General features: G+C 43.3%; 2 protein-coding genes across 4 annotated transcripts in view; both read left to right on the forward strand.

Annotated features, from left to right (window-relative positions):
- The window catches only part of il11a (interleukin 11a), a 6,929-nt gene extending 1,097 nt beyond the window's left edge, over positions 1–5,832 (forward strand). Inside the window, exons 2-5 of the mRNA XM_046847494.1 lie at positions 1–107; positions 3,262–3,354; positions 3,606–3,767; positions 4,337–5,832. The exon at positions 1–107 is cut by the window's left edge and continues 54 nt beyond it. Coding sequence (XP_046703450.1) covers positions 1–107; positions 3,262–3,354; positions 3,606–3,767; positions 4,337–4,510 — 536 coding nt within the window. The 3' untranslated portion in view covers positions 4,511–5,832. The remainder of the gene's footprint in view (positions 108–3,261; positions 3,355–3,605; positions 3,768–4,336) is intronic.
- A 1,071-nt stretch (positions 5,833–6,903) lies between these two features.
- znf628 (zinc finger protein 628) lies at positions 6,904–13,711 on the forward strand. 3 transcript variants are annotated; one of them, XM_046847900.1, is made up of 7 exons: positions 6,904–7,187; positions 7,300–8,175; positions 8,253–8,325; positions 8,407–9,498; positions 9,641–10,001; positions 10,208–10,362; positions 10,558–13,711. In XM_046847900.1, the coding sequence occupies exons 2-7, from the start codon at positions 7,796–7,798 to the stop codon at positions 12,781–12,783; spliced, it is 4,287 nt and encodes a 1,428-aa protein (XP_046703856.1). In that variant the 5' UTR covers positions 6,904–7,187; positions 7,300–7,795; the 3' UTR covers positions 12,784–13,711. The 3 variants fall into 3 exon arrangements, with proteins under 3 accessions (XP_046703856.1, XP_046703858.1, XP_046703855.1); XM_046847902.1 differs by having other exon boundaries at positions 7,309–8,175; XM_046847899.1 differs by having other exon boundaries at positions 7,638–8,175.
- The last annotated feature ends 487 nt before the right edge of the window (positions 13,712–14,198 follow it).

The following is a 14,198-nucleotide window of genomic DNA, read 5'->3' on the forward strand; positions in this document are numbered from 1 at the left end:
CGCTGTTTACCTCGGCGCTGCCCGCCCACGCGCGACGTCCCCACGCCGACTTCGACAAACTGACCAACCAGACGAGGCACCTGCAAAAGCTGACCCACGACCTGATCGTAAGTTGATCTCCGTCGACTTTAATTGATCTGTTATACCGTGGACACCTCAGTGTCATGCCATAGCAATCTTGGCAAAAGAGAGAGAGATTGATAGAGAGAGGGAATAAGTGAACGAGAGAAGGAGAGAAGGATTAAGAGATATTGAGAGAGAGAGAGAGAGAGAGAGAGAGATGGAGAGAGAAAGAGATGGAAAGAAATAATGAAAGATGAGCAAGAATGAGAGAGAGAGAGAGAGAGAGAGATGGAGAGAGTTATTGAGAGAGAAATGGAGAGAGAATCAAAAAGAAAGAGAGATGGAGAGAGAAAGAGATGGAGAGAATCAGAGAGAGAAAGACAGATGGAGAGAGAATCAAGAAAGAGAAAGAGAGATGGAGAGAGAGAGAATCAGAGAGAAAGAGAGATGGAGAGAGTTGTGAGGAGAGAGATTGAGAGAGGGAAAGAGAAACTGAGAGAAAGATTGATTGAGAAAGAGAGTGAAACTGAGGAAAAAGCTTCAGAGAAATAGAGAGAAATTGCGAGAGATGGAGAGGGAGGTGTGGGAAATTCGGTCGTTATGCTGATGGTGTTCAGATCTCAAATTGGCCTCATTCAGCATGTGGGATCTGGCTACAGCACTCAGCCTCCCTTACCTCTCTCTCTCTCTCTCTCTCTCTCTCTCTTTCTCTCCGAGCTCACACGAACTCACACATGTGGCCTTTCAACTCATCTGGTCTGCATTAATCATGGTTAGAGCAGGGGTGGCAGATTGCGGCGGCTTTGAATCCGTGAGGGTGCAGATAACGCTCATTTCCATCAGGCTAAAACAACAGAGATCTGGACTCGGGCCCGGTACTGGCCATCATCCCAGACTAAACTGAACTTAACCTAGAACAGTAGTAAGCCGTAAAAAAACCTGAATCTGTTCGCTCGGCCCGAGCCAGCGAGGCTTTCCTGCTGCAGGGCTGCGTCTCGGTTTTTAAGGGTCATTCCTTTTTTTTTTAATCTGGAGCATGTGTCAGTGGGCTACAAATGGTTCCTGGTCAGGTTTTGCCAGGTTGCTAGGCGATCCAGGTCCTATAGCCTAGGGGGCAGCGAACCTATTCATTCTGCACTTCCCTCACCTCTGAGAGGCCTCCCTGCCATAACTTGCTTACGGAAACATAAGCATGTCCTCCCTTGCGTTGCCATGGCTTTTCCGAAGGCCTGTTTACAAGCACAAGCGAGGCGAAACTTGAAAAACTGCAGCACAGTCTTCCATTCTGGGCGACTTGTAAAGGTGAGGCAGCACCATAAGCCCTGCTTTATGCAGCAGCATGGCTGACGGGTTTTAGTCTCGCTTGTCTCTATGCGTCTGAGTCACCGGCGCGGGGTCTCCTCGACGCTCTTGCCGACAGACCGCAAGCGCTCTTGTGAAGCTCAGAAAGTCTGACCTCATCCTCTTGTGCTTGAGTTTGATTGTATCTGAGGTTATAGTGCTCCCTTTCATGGCTTTGTGAGTGCACTCAGGTATGACCTGGATGATCACTCAGTGTATGTGGTAGGACGAGATGCAGCAGACTGATGCGAGCCTGACTGTGTGTGTATATATATCTATACATACACAGTATATGTGAGAGATTAGATGCACGCATTTGTCTGCATCGCTTTGTGCCAGATGTGAAGGCGAGATCGTTATCAAAGACACCACCTGCGACAAAAGGACCCCAGTCCACACGGAGAAGTCGGGTTTTTTTTTGTTTGTTTCCTTTGTTGTTGTTTTTTTCTTCCAGTCAGTTTATTTTGGTTCTTTTTTTTTTCTTTTTTTTGCATGAAGTTATACTTTACAGGGGTCAAGCCTAGGAAAGAAAAATAGTTGGGAGTTGATGGAAAGTCCCCACAAGAAAGCAATAAAAACTATGTGTGCCGGCTGCTGTGGTTGCACGCACAGAATGTGTTAATGTGTGTTAGTTTGTGAGGGTGTATTTACTCCGCTCGGTGCTTGCCTGGTTGTGTGTGTGTTGTAAATAGCTGTGGGCTGTGTAGGTGTGGGATCACTTGTTTAGCTTTTTTGGTTGTCACAGCAAAGCGTTCCCGATAGAAATCAGGTAGATTTATCACGTAGCCGTATTTGCATTCAGGAACACCGAAGCAGAGGGCGACAGAAAGCAGCGGAGGCACGGCGGTCTCCGTGACCTCGCGCACGTGAGAGTGTGCATGTGTTCTTCGGGTGCGTGTGAGAACAAAAGTGGACCAGAGTAAAAAAAATAGTGTCTTTCGAAAGCAAAATTCAAAAGCTGTGACAGGCAGCTCTGAGGAATTAAGCAGTGGATGGAATGTGTGTTGGGTCTTCAAAAACAGCAACAACATATGAGGGGGGAAAAAACAGTGGAAGAATGGCAACGGAAAGCTGACCTCACCAAGCTGCTTGCTGAATTGCTCATGATGTTTTTCTCATCTGATGAAACCTCGATGACGCATAGCGTGTCGTACACCTGTCACCTAATCAGCGCTACTTACTTGCTTCTGATGGCCACTTATCTTATTTCCTGCACATCAGTTTCATAACTGCATTCATACTTCATTCCTGCCCCTTTGAACACTAACAAACAAGAGCAAAGAAGTTTATACACCAAAACCCCCACCACTGCTGCCTTATACCCTGTCAATGTCAATGTTTCTGTCTCCCTCTAGTGGTCGGAATGAAAAATAATAGGGGTCTGTTTTTGGGTCTGTATGTCATTTCATTTTTTTTTTTAGACCTGACCCTGGAGTTTCCCTCCATCCCAATGTTGTCTATTCTGCTCCAAGCGCCTTACTCATTGCATATGTTGTTATTCTTCCTCTACAAAACATCCTGTGGCTTCAGGTCACAAACTTTACTTGTTGACTTACAGAGGTTGTACCCTGGTGAACTCTTGGTGACTCTGATGCTCAGTAATTCTGTGGTATTGGTAGAGGGTACCTCCTGCTACTGACTTAAGAGCAGGAGGCATCCTCTCCAGCTTGCCAATTTTAGTACTCCAGCCACTGCGGGCTGCTCTTAGATCAGAGCTCAGAGGTTGTCTCTTTTATTTTATTTACATTTTTTTTTTAGAAACATGGTAAAAGTCTGCATAGTGCCATGATGTTGCTTTTGTGGACAAGCGTTTTCCTTGTGAACATGTTTTTTCTTTTGTTTTTTTTTTAACTGAAGGCCTTTCTATCCGGCGATCCGGTGAACGACCACCCCATGTTCAAGTCTCTTCCAGCCATCAACATCAGAGCTAATGACCTCAGCTCACTGGAGGTAAACTTCCAACTGTCTGTCTGTCTGTCTGTCTGTCTGTCTGTCTGTCTGTCTGTCTGTCTGTCTGCCCTGTGGTCTTTCATACAATTCAGTTTGAACACATTTACACTGCTGTCGAGTGGACAGATCAGCATGTTTTCAGAATTTTATATGCAATTTAATGTCATCGTGGTTATAAAAGCAAGAGTTCTGGTTATGAATGTGAATGTACCTGATCTAACAGACCTTTTCTCATTCTCATTGGTCTGCAGTTGAAGCCTACACTCTCTCAGCTCCATGCTGACTTTAAAACCTTTGAGCACCATTTCCAGTGGCTGAACAAGGTGACACAGAAGCACCATCACTCCTCAGCACCGAAGCTAGGCGAAATGATCTCGCACATCAACAGTCTCATCGGCCTGCTACAGCGCCAGGTAAGCAAAACACATCACGTGCTTACTGTACATCTGAATATCAGTACTAGAGGTCAACCGATAGTGGATTTTACCAATACTGATAGCTAAGTTCTTAAGAACCAAATAAATCTGATAGTTTTTCAAATGGATACTGGATAAACAAACATAAAAAAAAAAAAAAAAAAAAAATTTACTATAACAAAGAAAAGGTCTAAATCCTAAAAATGTGCTAAAGGAATTAAATATATGTTTATTAAAATATATAATTATAGAATAAAAAATAAATAAATAAAATAATACATTTATAAAAGCACTCTCCTCTGTGCAGCGTGTAAAAATATACAGCATGTGGTGTTCATGATGCGCCTCTAGAGGCAGCGCTCGTAATGACAGTGGAACGGATGGCGGAAAAACTACCCGTATGGGTTTTTGCGATTAGCTGTTAGTTCCAGCAATCAACTATCACTACCAATTAATCGGTGGACCTCTAATCATTACCATAAAACATCATTTATAACCTCAAGCATGGAAAAAAAAACGTAGCATTCAGCCTCTTTAGACGTTCCTTTCTACTTCTTTACTTTCAGATGCTGCAAGTGGATGCCCCTCGGATCGCCGTGTCTCCTCCCTCCCTCCCTCCTCATCCCTCCTCTCAGTGGGAAATAAATCAATCCTCGAAGGCGCTCCTCCAGAGGTTCAGGCTTTTTTGCGATTGGGCGGCACGTGCTTTCCTCAGCCTCAAGTCCAAAACGCAGGCATAAGAGTTGGCGTAGAGGCGCTGCAGCCGATCGACACCTACTGTTTCCACAGTACGTCCTCTCCGGCCATTCCTCTGTTCCGTATATGAACTAGCAGCCTGGTGCATATGTGAGCAGATCAAATGGCAATGTTGTCATCACTGATCTGTAGTCATTGGCACATTGAAGCATTGAACATGAGTGTAAAAACTCCACTCGTCCGCCACAGCCGTGAGTGTTTGGACTACAGCGACACGTCACAACAGCCTGCTTCTGTGCTTCTGATCATTCAATCATAATTTTACATTTCTAGTTTTCAATTTTTTTTACGTTCTTTTCGTGCTTTTCATTTAAAAAAATAATAATAATAATAACTCAACCTATTCATTATTTATGTATTTATTTATTTATTGAGCAGTTAGTTATTTATTTGTTGTCATTATTTATTTGATTCTTTGAGCAAAAAAACACACACGCACCGTCATTTTCTTTACCATTTATGTTTAGGTTTATAAGGAAATTGTACTGTTGTCCCTCTGCCTTTCTTTCTTATATTATTGTCCCGATATGCCTGCTATTTAACATATTTTTTCATTCTCATGTCTCTTACTTTCGGCGTCTCTCTAATTTTTTTTATTTCGTAATGTGTTCACAGTTGTTCCCTAGATTGTTTTGCCACTATATGTAGCAATATTGCTGGGTTTGTAAAGTGTCTGTTAGATGTAAGATGATAAATTATCAAATGGGGAGGGGAAAAAAGTGTCACAAAGCACTGACCTACACCATTACTGCCTTTTATCTCATTTGTAAGTCTCCTTCTTTGCACAGTATGTTTGTGTTTGTGTTTTGAATCCTCCGATTCAGAAAATGGGCTTTGACGGCTAACCTGTCCTTAAGCAATGTTAAAAGAAAGGGGAAAAAAAGAAACGACCCAAGCCTTAAAATACTATGTATTGTGATATCGTGATTATTTGGTAATGTACAGGTGTACATACATCATCCTGAATGTAAATTGTTATGTACAGTGCAAATGTGTATTATATTATAGTTTTCTATGATATAAAGCCCCTTGCTCTGGCAGTTGTATCGCAATATCAAAATTATTCTGTTAATGATTATTAATTTTTTTTTTTTTTTTTTAGTATTTTGGTATACTATTTATTATGATTTCATGTTATTTATTTTCACTGAAGAGAAGCAAGCCTTCTGTCTTTTTTTTTTTATACTTTTTATACTACTTATAACCAGACTTTATCATTGCTATTGAAATGTTCAACTGCATTTTCTCACATGCTGTAAGTGACATTGCTGGTTGACAGGAAAGTGTCAAAGGTGTGTCAGATACAATAAAGGAGTTAATAGCAATTGCTTTTGTAGGATTATTTTTATTTTCTCGTGTTCGGTAGCGAAAAACTAATTATGACGTGCATTCTACTATTCATTGAAGGGTAAAGAAGGAACATTGAGTCTATATCACAAGTTCCTGGTCAGGGAGTACACCATTCCCTGCACATTTTAACGCCCTCTGACCTGGGGGAAAAAAACAATAGAAACTTATAAAGAATTTGTAATGGATACTATTATCCTAATGGTATCTAGTGGATACTAGTAAAGAATATGAAAAGCATCTAATTTCCAAACACAGTGTATTCTACTGGACACTAATGGGGACCATAATGACAATACTATGCCTCCCGTTTTCAAGTTTGGTTTCAATTGTAAAAATTGGTTTGTAATTCGATGTGTACTGGAAACCATTACTAAAGATTGGGGGATCTAATTCGTAATAATTATAATTGGAATTGCATTGGTTTGAGTGAATCCGCAATGGTGTTGGGTCTCCACTGGAAATTTGTTGCCTTCTATGTTTGTCTAGTGGAAGATGTTTGGCAACTAGTTAAATGACATATTGGATTGTACTGGACACAAATGGGGGCCATAATGACATCTTTAAACCTGCGGATTAATGCAGGTAATGGCTTCAACTATAAGAAGCTGATCATTTGTAATGGGGTACTAATAATGTTGGGTCTCTACTGGTAATTTGTTGCCTTAAATGTGGATACCATTAACTATTGGATGTATTGCAATTAGTTAAATGACATATCGGATTGTACTGGACATCAGTGGAGGCCATAATGACGTTCTTAAGCCTGGACACTACAAATGAGCTTTGTAATGGTTTCGATTGTAAAAAAAAAAAAAGCTGATTGTTTGTAAAGGGATGTAAAATGGAAAGCATCAGAATTTCTGTTGTTTGTTTGTTTCGGCATGAGTAGTACACCTGATTTCAAGTAAGAAGTATGAAATAATGCAACAGGCCTCGAAAACCCATTATTTGAAGATCTTTTGGATCAATTGATCGGTGTTGAGCTCGCTGGCCAATGAGAAGCTCGAGTTAGGAGGGAGGGAGGACCAATCGCGTGCGTCGTTGCTGAGAGCCGGAAGCAGGCGGGTGACTGCTGGTTAGTTTGTGCTCGACATTATTGTTAAGGTTGTGTGGACCATCACTGCGGATTTTAGCCGCGTTTCAAATACAACCAAAGTGTTTAGCAGCGTGTAATAAGGACCGGCATGTGACATGTGCATGGCGGAAGCGCAGAAACACCGAGAGATCCTGCGGCGTTTGAGGAAACACGACGGGTTGTGAGATGGATGCGGGAAGGCCGGCTCGAGACCTGATAAATACATGCCCCAATCGGTAAGATAATAAACAAACGTGCATTTGATACCACATTATATCTAATAGAGAGTGTGCGTGTCTTGGCATTTGCTCTGATTTGTCTTAATCCTGGGTTTTTCATTTCCCGGAGACAACGCAGCAGGGACACTGGGACTGAACAGGAGGGAGGGACGAAGGAGGAGGAGGAGGAAGAGGAGGGAGTTTAAAGGGGAAATGATGATCACTTATTAAACCACATTATTTATTACACTTTTCCCCTTATTTACATACCTTATTCCTCTTCCCCAAGTCTGTTTATGCTCAAACATGCCCACGTTACAATGTGGGGTTTAAACCACGTGACTTTCTGGTTATGAGACTATCAAGCCATATGACACAATATATTTGGCCTTAACAGGAGGATTGTGATTTAGGTGGAATAAGATGTTTTTGTGACTGTATAATTTAGTATTACGCTCGTCTGAACAGTTCGGGCGATACGAAGAAGTGAAGAAGTATTCATTTCAGCTGGGATACACATCATCAGCGACGCTCCACTAGACATCTGCGATGGCTTCCGTGATTTGGGAGGATCCACGGGACTAGTAATTTGCACCAGAGCGATCCTCCTCGGCTCCAAGGGCATAATGGCCAACTCCGTTGCTACGCTGGTAGTCCAAACAGAGCTCCTTCCCAGCGAGACTCCTTCGTCCCTCTCTCCTTTTCCATCACTTCTTCCCTCGGTGGGAGAGGAGGATAATGATGAAGAGAAAGGTGCAGACGACGAGAAAGAGACTGAAGCCGTCGTGCTCACGGGAGTCGAGATGGTTACGTCGTCCACGTCTCCAGGGACCGTGGGGTCCCAGAATCCCGAACACCCCTTCCAGTGTCTAGACTGTGGGAAGAGTTTTAAGTGGTCTTCCAGGTTGGCACATCATCAGCGGAGCCATAACAATGAGAGGCCATATCGCTGTAACCTTTGCCCCAAGGCTTTCAAAGGCTCATCTGCTCTGCTCTATCACCAGAGGTAAGATGATAGCTACTGATCATATTTCTATTGATTCTTGATTTGATTTCTATTCATTTTTATGCGGTTTATTCTAGGTCTCATTCAGGAGAAAAGCCTTATAAATGTGAGGATTGTGGTAAAGCTTTTAAGCGCTCATCTCTCCTCCAGGTGAGCAATTCCTGCCAGTATCTACAATAGAAACTTTGCAGCTCTATATGAATAGATAATTTTTTTATTTTTCTAATTTAGGTCCATCGCAGTGTGCATACCGGTTTGCGAACCTTCCAGTGTCCCTACTGCCCGCTCACCTTCAAATGGAGCTCCCACTACCAATATCACCTACGCCAACACACAGGAGAGTGCCCTTATCCGTGTGACAGATGTCCAAAAGCCTTCAAGAACTCCAGCAGCCTGCGTAGGCACAAGAACGTGCATTTGGGTGTCAAACCTTATGTCTGTATGGTGTGCAACAAGGCTTTCAGCCAGTCAACCAACCTAAGGCAACACATGCGCATACATACGGGGGAGAGGCCATACATCTGCGGGGAGTGTGGTCGCAGCTTCACGCACTCCTCCAACCTAGCACTTCATCGCAACTCTCACATAGAGGTCAAAGCTCAGGATGGGGGGAAGACAGGAAAGGTAGGGTCACAGACAAATGTGGAGGTGGTGCTCGAGAGGGCGACCTCTGAAGATTTGAAGGCGGTCGAAATGACGATATCGGATATGGTGGGCCTTGTAGGTGGGCAGGAAGGGGGCACTAGTCAGGTCTTTCTATCTCACCATGTGCCCTCATCCTGTACATCGTCCTCAGCTGAGGGGAGTCAGAGTGTTCGGACAGCCACAGGCTCAGAGCATGTACAGGTTAGCATGGAGGAGTCAGCTGAAACAGGTGCTAATGTGTTGCTGTACAGCTGTGGCAGTTGCAATGAGACTTTTGGAACCCAAACACATCTGGAAGAACATCAAGCTTTGCATTTGCATAGCCTTGGGGCAGTGGATGGGGGTGAAGACATGAGAGGGGATGGTATAGAGGCTCAAGGAGGTGGGGTTTCATTGGTTGGGATGGCCCCCTTGTTGGCGGACTTTGAGGAGGTGGTGGAAACCACAACAGTGTCTGATAGTGGGCAGGGTTCAGAACTGCTCGGGTTGGGTGGTATTGGAGGTGGATCTGGTCAGGTTCAGTATGACTTGCTCCAGAGCTTCACCAGCTCCGTGGCCCAGATGCCCTCAGATGACACCACGTCCATAGTGGACACAACTGTGGCTACATTGTCCGAGTGTGCTTACTGTGATAAAAGCTTCAAGAGCAGCAGTTCAATGAGCAGACACATGGCACAGGTGAGTGGTGTGTTTTAAGGTTCCATCTGGGTTAAGTGAATGGTGAGAATCTTTTAATACTGTCAAAGGGCAGAAAACTGCAAGAATAGCAGTATGATTTGTTATGATTTTTACATTTTCCTCTTGATTGCTCTTCAACCAGGTGCACCCTTTGGCACTGTCCCAGTCTAGATCTCAGTTCAACTGCTCGGTGTGTGACCGCTCCTTCCCCCTGCTGTCGTCCCTTCTTACCCACCAGCTCTCTCACACTGAGGAGCAGAGGCTGCTGGCTGAGGCAGAGGCTGAGATAATCTGCCCTCCCTCACTCTCCCTCTCTGTGCCCCTGTCTTCCTCATCCTCTGCCAAGAGAGAGGGGGAGGAGGAAGAAGGAGAAAGGGAGATCCATGTCAGCCTCATTGCTGTCACCGAAGAGGGAGAGAGGCAAAGTGTAAAACCAGGCAACAGGGCAACGGGGAAGACAGGAAGGAGAGGAGGCAGGAGCAAGGGCACCGCTGCAAATAACGGTGAGCTTTAACGAGTTCTCAATGAGTGAATGCTGATTTACTTCGCTTTTCATCAAGTTTATACTATTTTGCATGATGTAACGTAACAAAGGCAAAATCGTTCCCTATGAATTACTGTTTTTTTTCCCCTGTAAGTAATTCCCTTGGTCCCATAATTCCTAATGTCGGCTTTTTATTTGTATTTATTTATTTATTTTTATTTAAAGAGAGGCCATATCGGTGCACTGAATGTGGGAAATCCTTTAAGGGTTCATCAGGTCTGCGCTACCACATGCGAGACCATACAGGAGAAAGACCGTACCGCTGCACAGAGTGTGGAAAAAGCTTTAAGAGGTCTTCACTACTATCCATTCATCAAAGGGTAAATAATGCCACGCTTCTTATGCTAAACGATTACATTGACAAAGTATATAATCCCATTGAGACCATATTCATTCTTTTACTGATTGCATGACAAATCTCAGTGCCATCAAAGGTTTCCTTTCACCCGTTTATTTATTTATAAAACGCAAACACAAATGAACACTTCCAGCTTCTTTTCCATTTGTGTGTGCAGGTGCACACGGGGGTGCGAGCATTCCAGTGTCCCTACTGCACGTTGACCTTCAAGTGGAGTTCTCATTTCCAGTACCATTTGAGGCAGCACACCGGTGAGCGGCCCTATGTGTGCCAGGAGTGCGGAAAATCGTTCAAGAACACTAGCTGTCTGCGGCGGCACAGCCAGTTGCATTCAGGTCTGCGACCACATGCCTGCTCTGTGTGCGGCAGGACATTTTCCCAAACCTCCAACCTAAAGCAACACGAACGCACACACTCGGGCGAGAGGCCTTTCCAGTGTGCGCAGTGCCACAAGACTTTCACGCACTCCTCCAACCTCCAGCTTCACGTACGCACGCACTCCTCACGCAAAGACTATAAGTGTCAACACTGCGGCAAAGAGTTTATCATTCACTCTTACCTGCAGCGACACCTTCAGACGCATAGCAGCGCTGCAGGGGCTACGTGCACAAAGGAAGCAGGGAAAACCGCTAAGAATGACAGTGGGACCTCAGAGGTCTCGACTTCCACTCTGAATCTAAATATGAATACGGCAGGAGGGCTGAGTTCTCTGTTTGCTAATGAAGGGAATTCCACACTCATTCTCTCGCCGTCGAATCTGGACATTCCTCCAAACACGTCACAAAATTATTTTATGATCCAGACACCCACAGGGCTACAGTTGATCCCGCTGTCCAATCCAACACCCACACAACCTGTCCCGGCCCCCCCTCCTCCTCCACCTCCTCCTCCTCCACCACCATCCCAGAACTTCCTCCTTCTTCAGTGCCAGTCCACTAATGGGAGCCAGCCGAGTCTGATTCTTGTTCCCACAGCGTCCAATACGAACACGCTTCCTGTTCCTCCAGCACCACGGCCCCTCCCCTTAGTGCAAACCATACCAACACTGCCACATATAGCCACTTTAGCTCCAGCCCAAACACACATATCACAGTTTCAGCCACTCCAGACCCAGCACAGATTTATTTTTACCAACAACAGTACTCCCCTCATCACTGCCCCACCACAAAACACATCAGCAATTACTAGACCGATTTTAGGAACGCTCAGCCCCAACAGGAGCCCGAGGACCAGGCGTGGGCGTAAAAATAAGACTCCGAAATCTGGGTCTTTAGAACAGACTCCACCATCTGTCCCAGCAACTCAAGGATTGGTTCCTTCCACTGTTTCAACAACTACTGCTACTGTTGCACTCTCGCCAACCTCGTCCCAGCAACGTAACGTTCAACCACCGCTGATTTCAGATTCCGTGCCTGATACAACTTCTACCCCAGCTACTGAAACAGTGACCGCTACTACACTCTCAACGAACAGCCACTGTAATTTGACAAGTGACCACCAAAATTCTTTCATTGCAGAGAAAGTAGAGAAACCTCCAGAGCCACTACCAGAGGAGCGCTTTGTTCTGTGTTTTGAGAAGGAGGCTGAAGAGAGGGAGCGAGGAGGCGAGATGGAGGTGGCAATGAATGATGGCGTTGAGGGAGAGAGGTCATATGTGTTACATTTCGAAGGAGAAAGTGAACAAGGGGAAGAAGGCGGTGAGGAGAGAGGGGAGAAATCCTACATTCTCCGATTTCAGTCAGGGGAGGAGTTGCAGGGAGATGGAGAAAAGGAGAAGACTGGAATGGTTTCTCTTAACTTGTTGCAAGAGTGGAGCGAAGCCGGAGGTGGAGGTGAAAGAATGGAAGGGTTTGAAGAAGGGGTTGGGGTGGAAGAGAAAGCATATGTTCTTCATTTCCATGAAGATGATCCAAATGATGATGTCCCACCAAATGCTGGCTTTCCTGAAGGCCCTAGTAAAGATTTGGGGCTTTCTTGCCATTCTGCCCAAGCCCTAATGCCTCTTGGTGGACAGGAGGTTGTATTTGAATTAGGCAGTGAGGACAAAATAGATGCAGACACAAGCGGTGGGGAGAGTGTTCAAATGATTGCAGTAATAGAAGGTGGGGACAGCAGTTCTGAGACAGGGGGTAGTTTTACAAACCCTGGTGGAGTCACTGGGACAGGAGCAGGGCAAATGGGAAGCATATTTCAGTTAGAAGGAGGAGAAGGCATTGTTATTATTGAGGTTAGTACCAGCAGTTTAACAGAGGGAACAGAAGGAGTTTCGGTAGGATTAAGAAACCTGGACAAAGAAAGCACTGCATCCCAAGAAGTGGCATCTGAAGAGCAAAAGATACTGGAAACAGAGAGCAGATTATCAGCAAGTGTGAATGGGACATAAGACGACTCTTGGAAGGAATCTCATATTGAAGGCTCTGTATTGTACAACACCACACAGTCCTACTAATCAATGCACACTACTAACTACCAGCAACCCAAGTCTTTTGTTGACGTACTTAAACCTAAAGCAAACACTTAGTAAAAATGGAGGGGAACAGCTTTTTGTGCAGTGGCTGATCATTGTGTTGTCCTCTTACTTCAGTGTTTCTGGGTGTTTTGAACGCTCACCGAATTACCTAGAATAAGTTTCACCACAGCCCATAGAGGGAGTCGTTTCACAGACCCCCACACACAACAGATATAATGATTTTTTTTTTTTCTTTATAATATTACAAATGGAAGGTAAAATGAAGAGAAGTTGCTGAAGAATATTGGACAACTGTAAACTAATATGCTGTCATGTTGACAGCCAAAGTGTAACATGAACAGGAACTGCGAATATGCCTATAGTCTGTTTAGTTTCACTATAAATGTTGATAGTAAATTATCATGTACAACAAACAAATGTTGTCAATGTCATGTCTTTTTTTTTATTATTCAATTAGGACATAAAAAGAAGCAAAGAACTAGAGCTATGCTTTTAATATCCAATTTTTCTCACCTGTGATATTAATGATCTGTTATTATTTTTTTATTCTGACATATTTTATAAGGTGTACATTGGAAAGCCTTGTTGCACTGTAGATCACCTCAGGGTTTGATAATAATGTTGCTTTACACTACATGGAGTTTACTAAAGATGCCACTTATTTTCTTTTTGACCTGAAACCATTTACTTGCAAAACCAGTATTGTTTGTATCGAAACCAATTCCGATATTTTTGAAGGCCATTATTATTAATATTCTATAGTTTTTATTATAAATAATTAATTATTTATTTCAAAGTATTAAAATCAAACAAGCTTTTAACAAAATATGTGTCACATAAACCTCAGTCGTTTTTTTCTTTTTTTAATTTATATGACTTTGGGAAGGAAAAGAGAATATTAACATTTTTCCTTAACTCGTTTTTTTTCGCTTGACTGATCAACTCTCCTGACTGATATATAGAGTGCGTGTATGTGTGAATGTATGTCAGAGGTGGAAAGTAACGAATTACTCACATTACTGTAATTGAGTAGGTTTTTTTGTGTACTTCTACTTTTTAAAGTAGTTTTTAAAATCTGTAATTTTACTTTTATTTTAGTATGTTTTGTTTTGAAGTATTGTACTTGTCTACATTATAAATCATATCCATTATTGAGTAAATAAATACAAATAATGCAAGGGGGAAAAAAATCACAACCCAGAAATCATTTCTCTCGTTATCATAAAAAAAAAAATTTCCCAAGTGCATAACTCACATTATTCTCAAGTCATGGAGTGTCGTTTCTTTATTTAAATAAATTTGCATTAATTTATTTATTTTTGTTAATG

The sequence above is a fragment of the Silurus meridionalis genome, chromosome 4 (genome assembly GCF_014805685.1).
Source record: "Silurus meridionalis isolate SWU-2019-XX chromosome 4, ASM1480568v1, whole genome shotgun sequence".
Classification (NCBI taxonomy): domain Eukaryota; kingdom Metazoa; phylum Chordata; class Actinopteri; order Siluriformes; family Siluridae; genus Silurus; species Silurus meridionalis.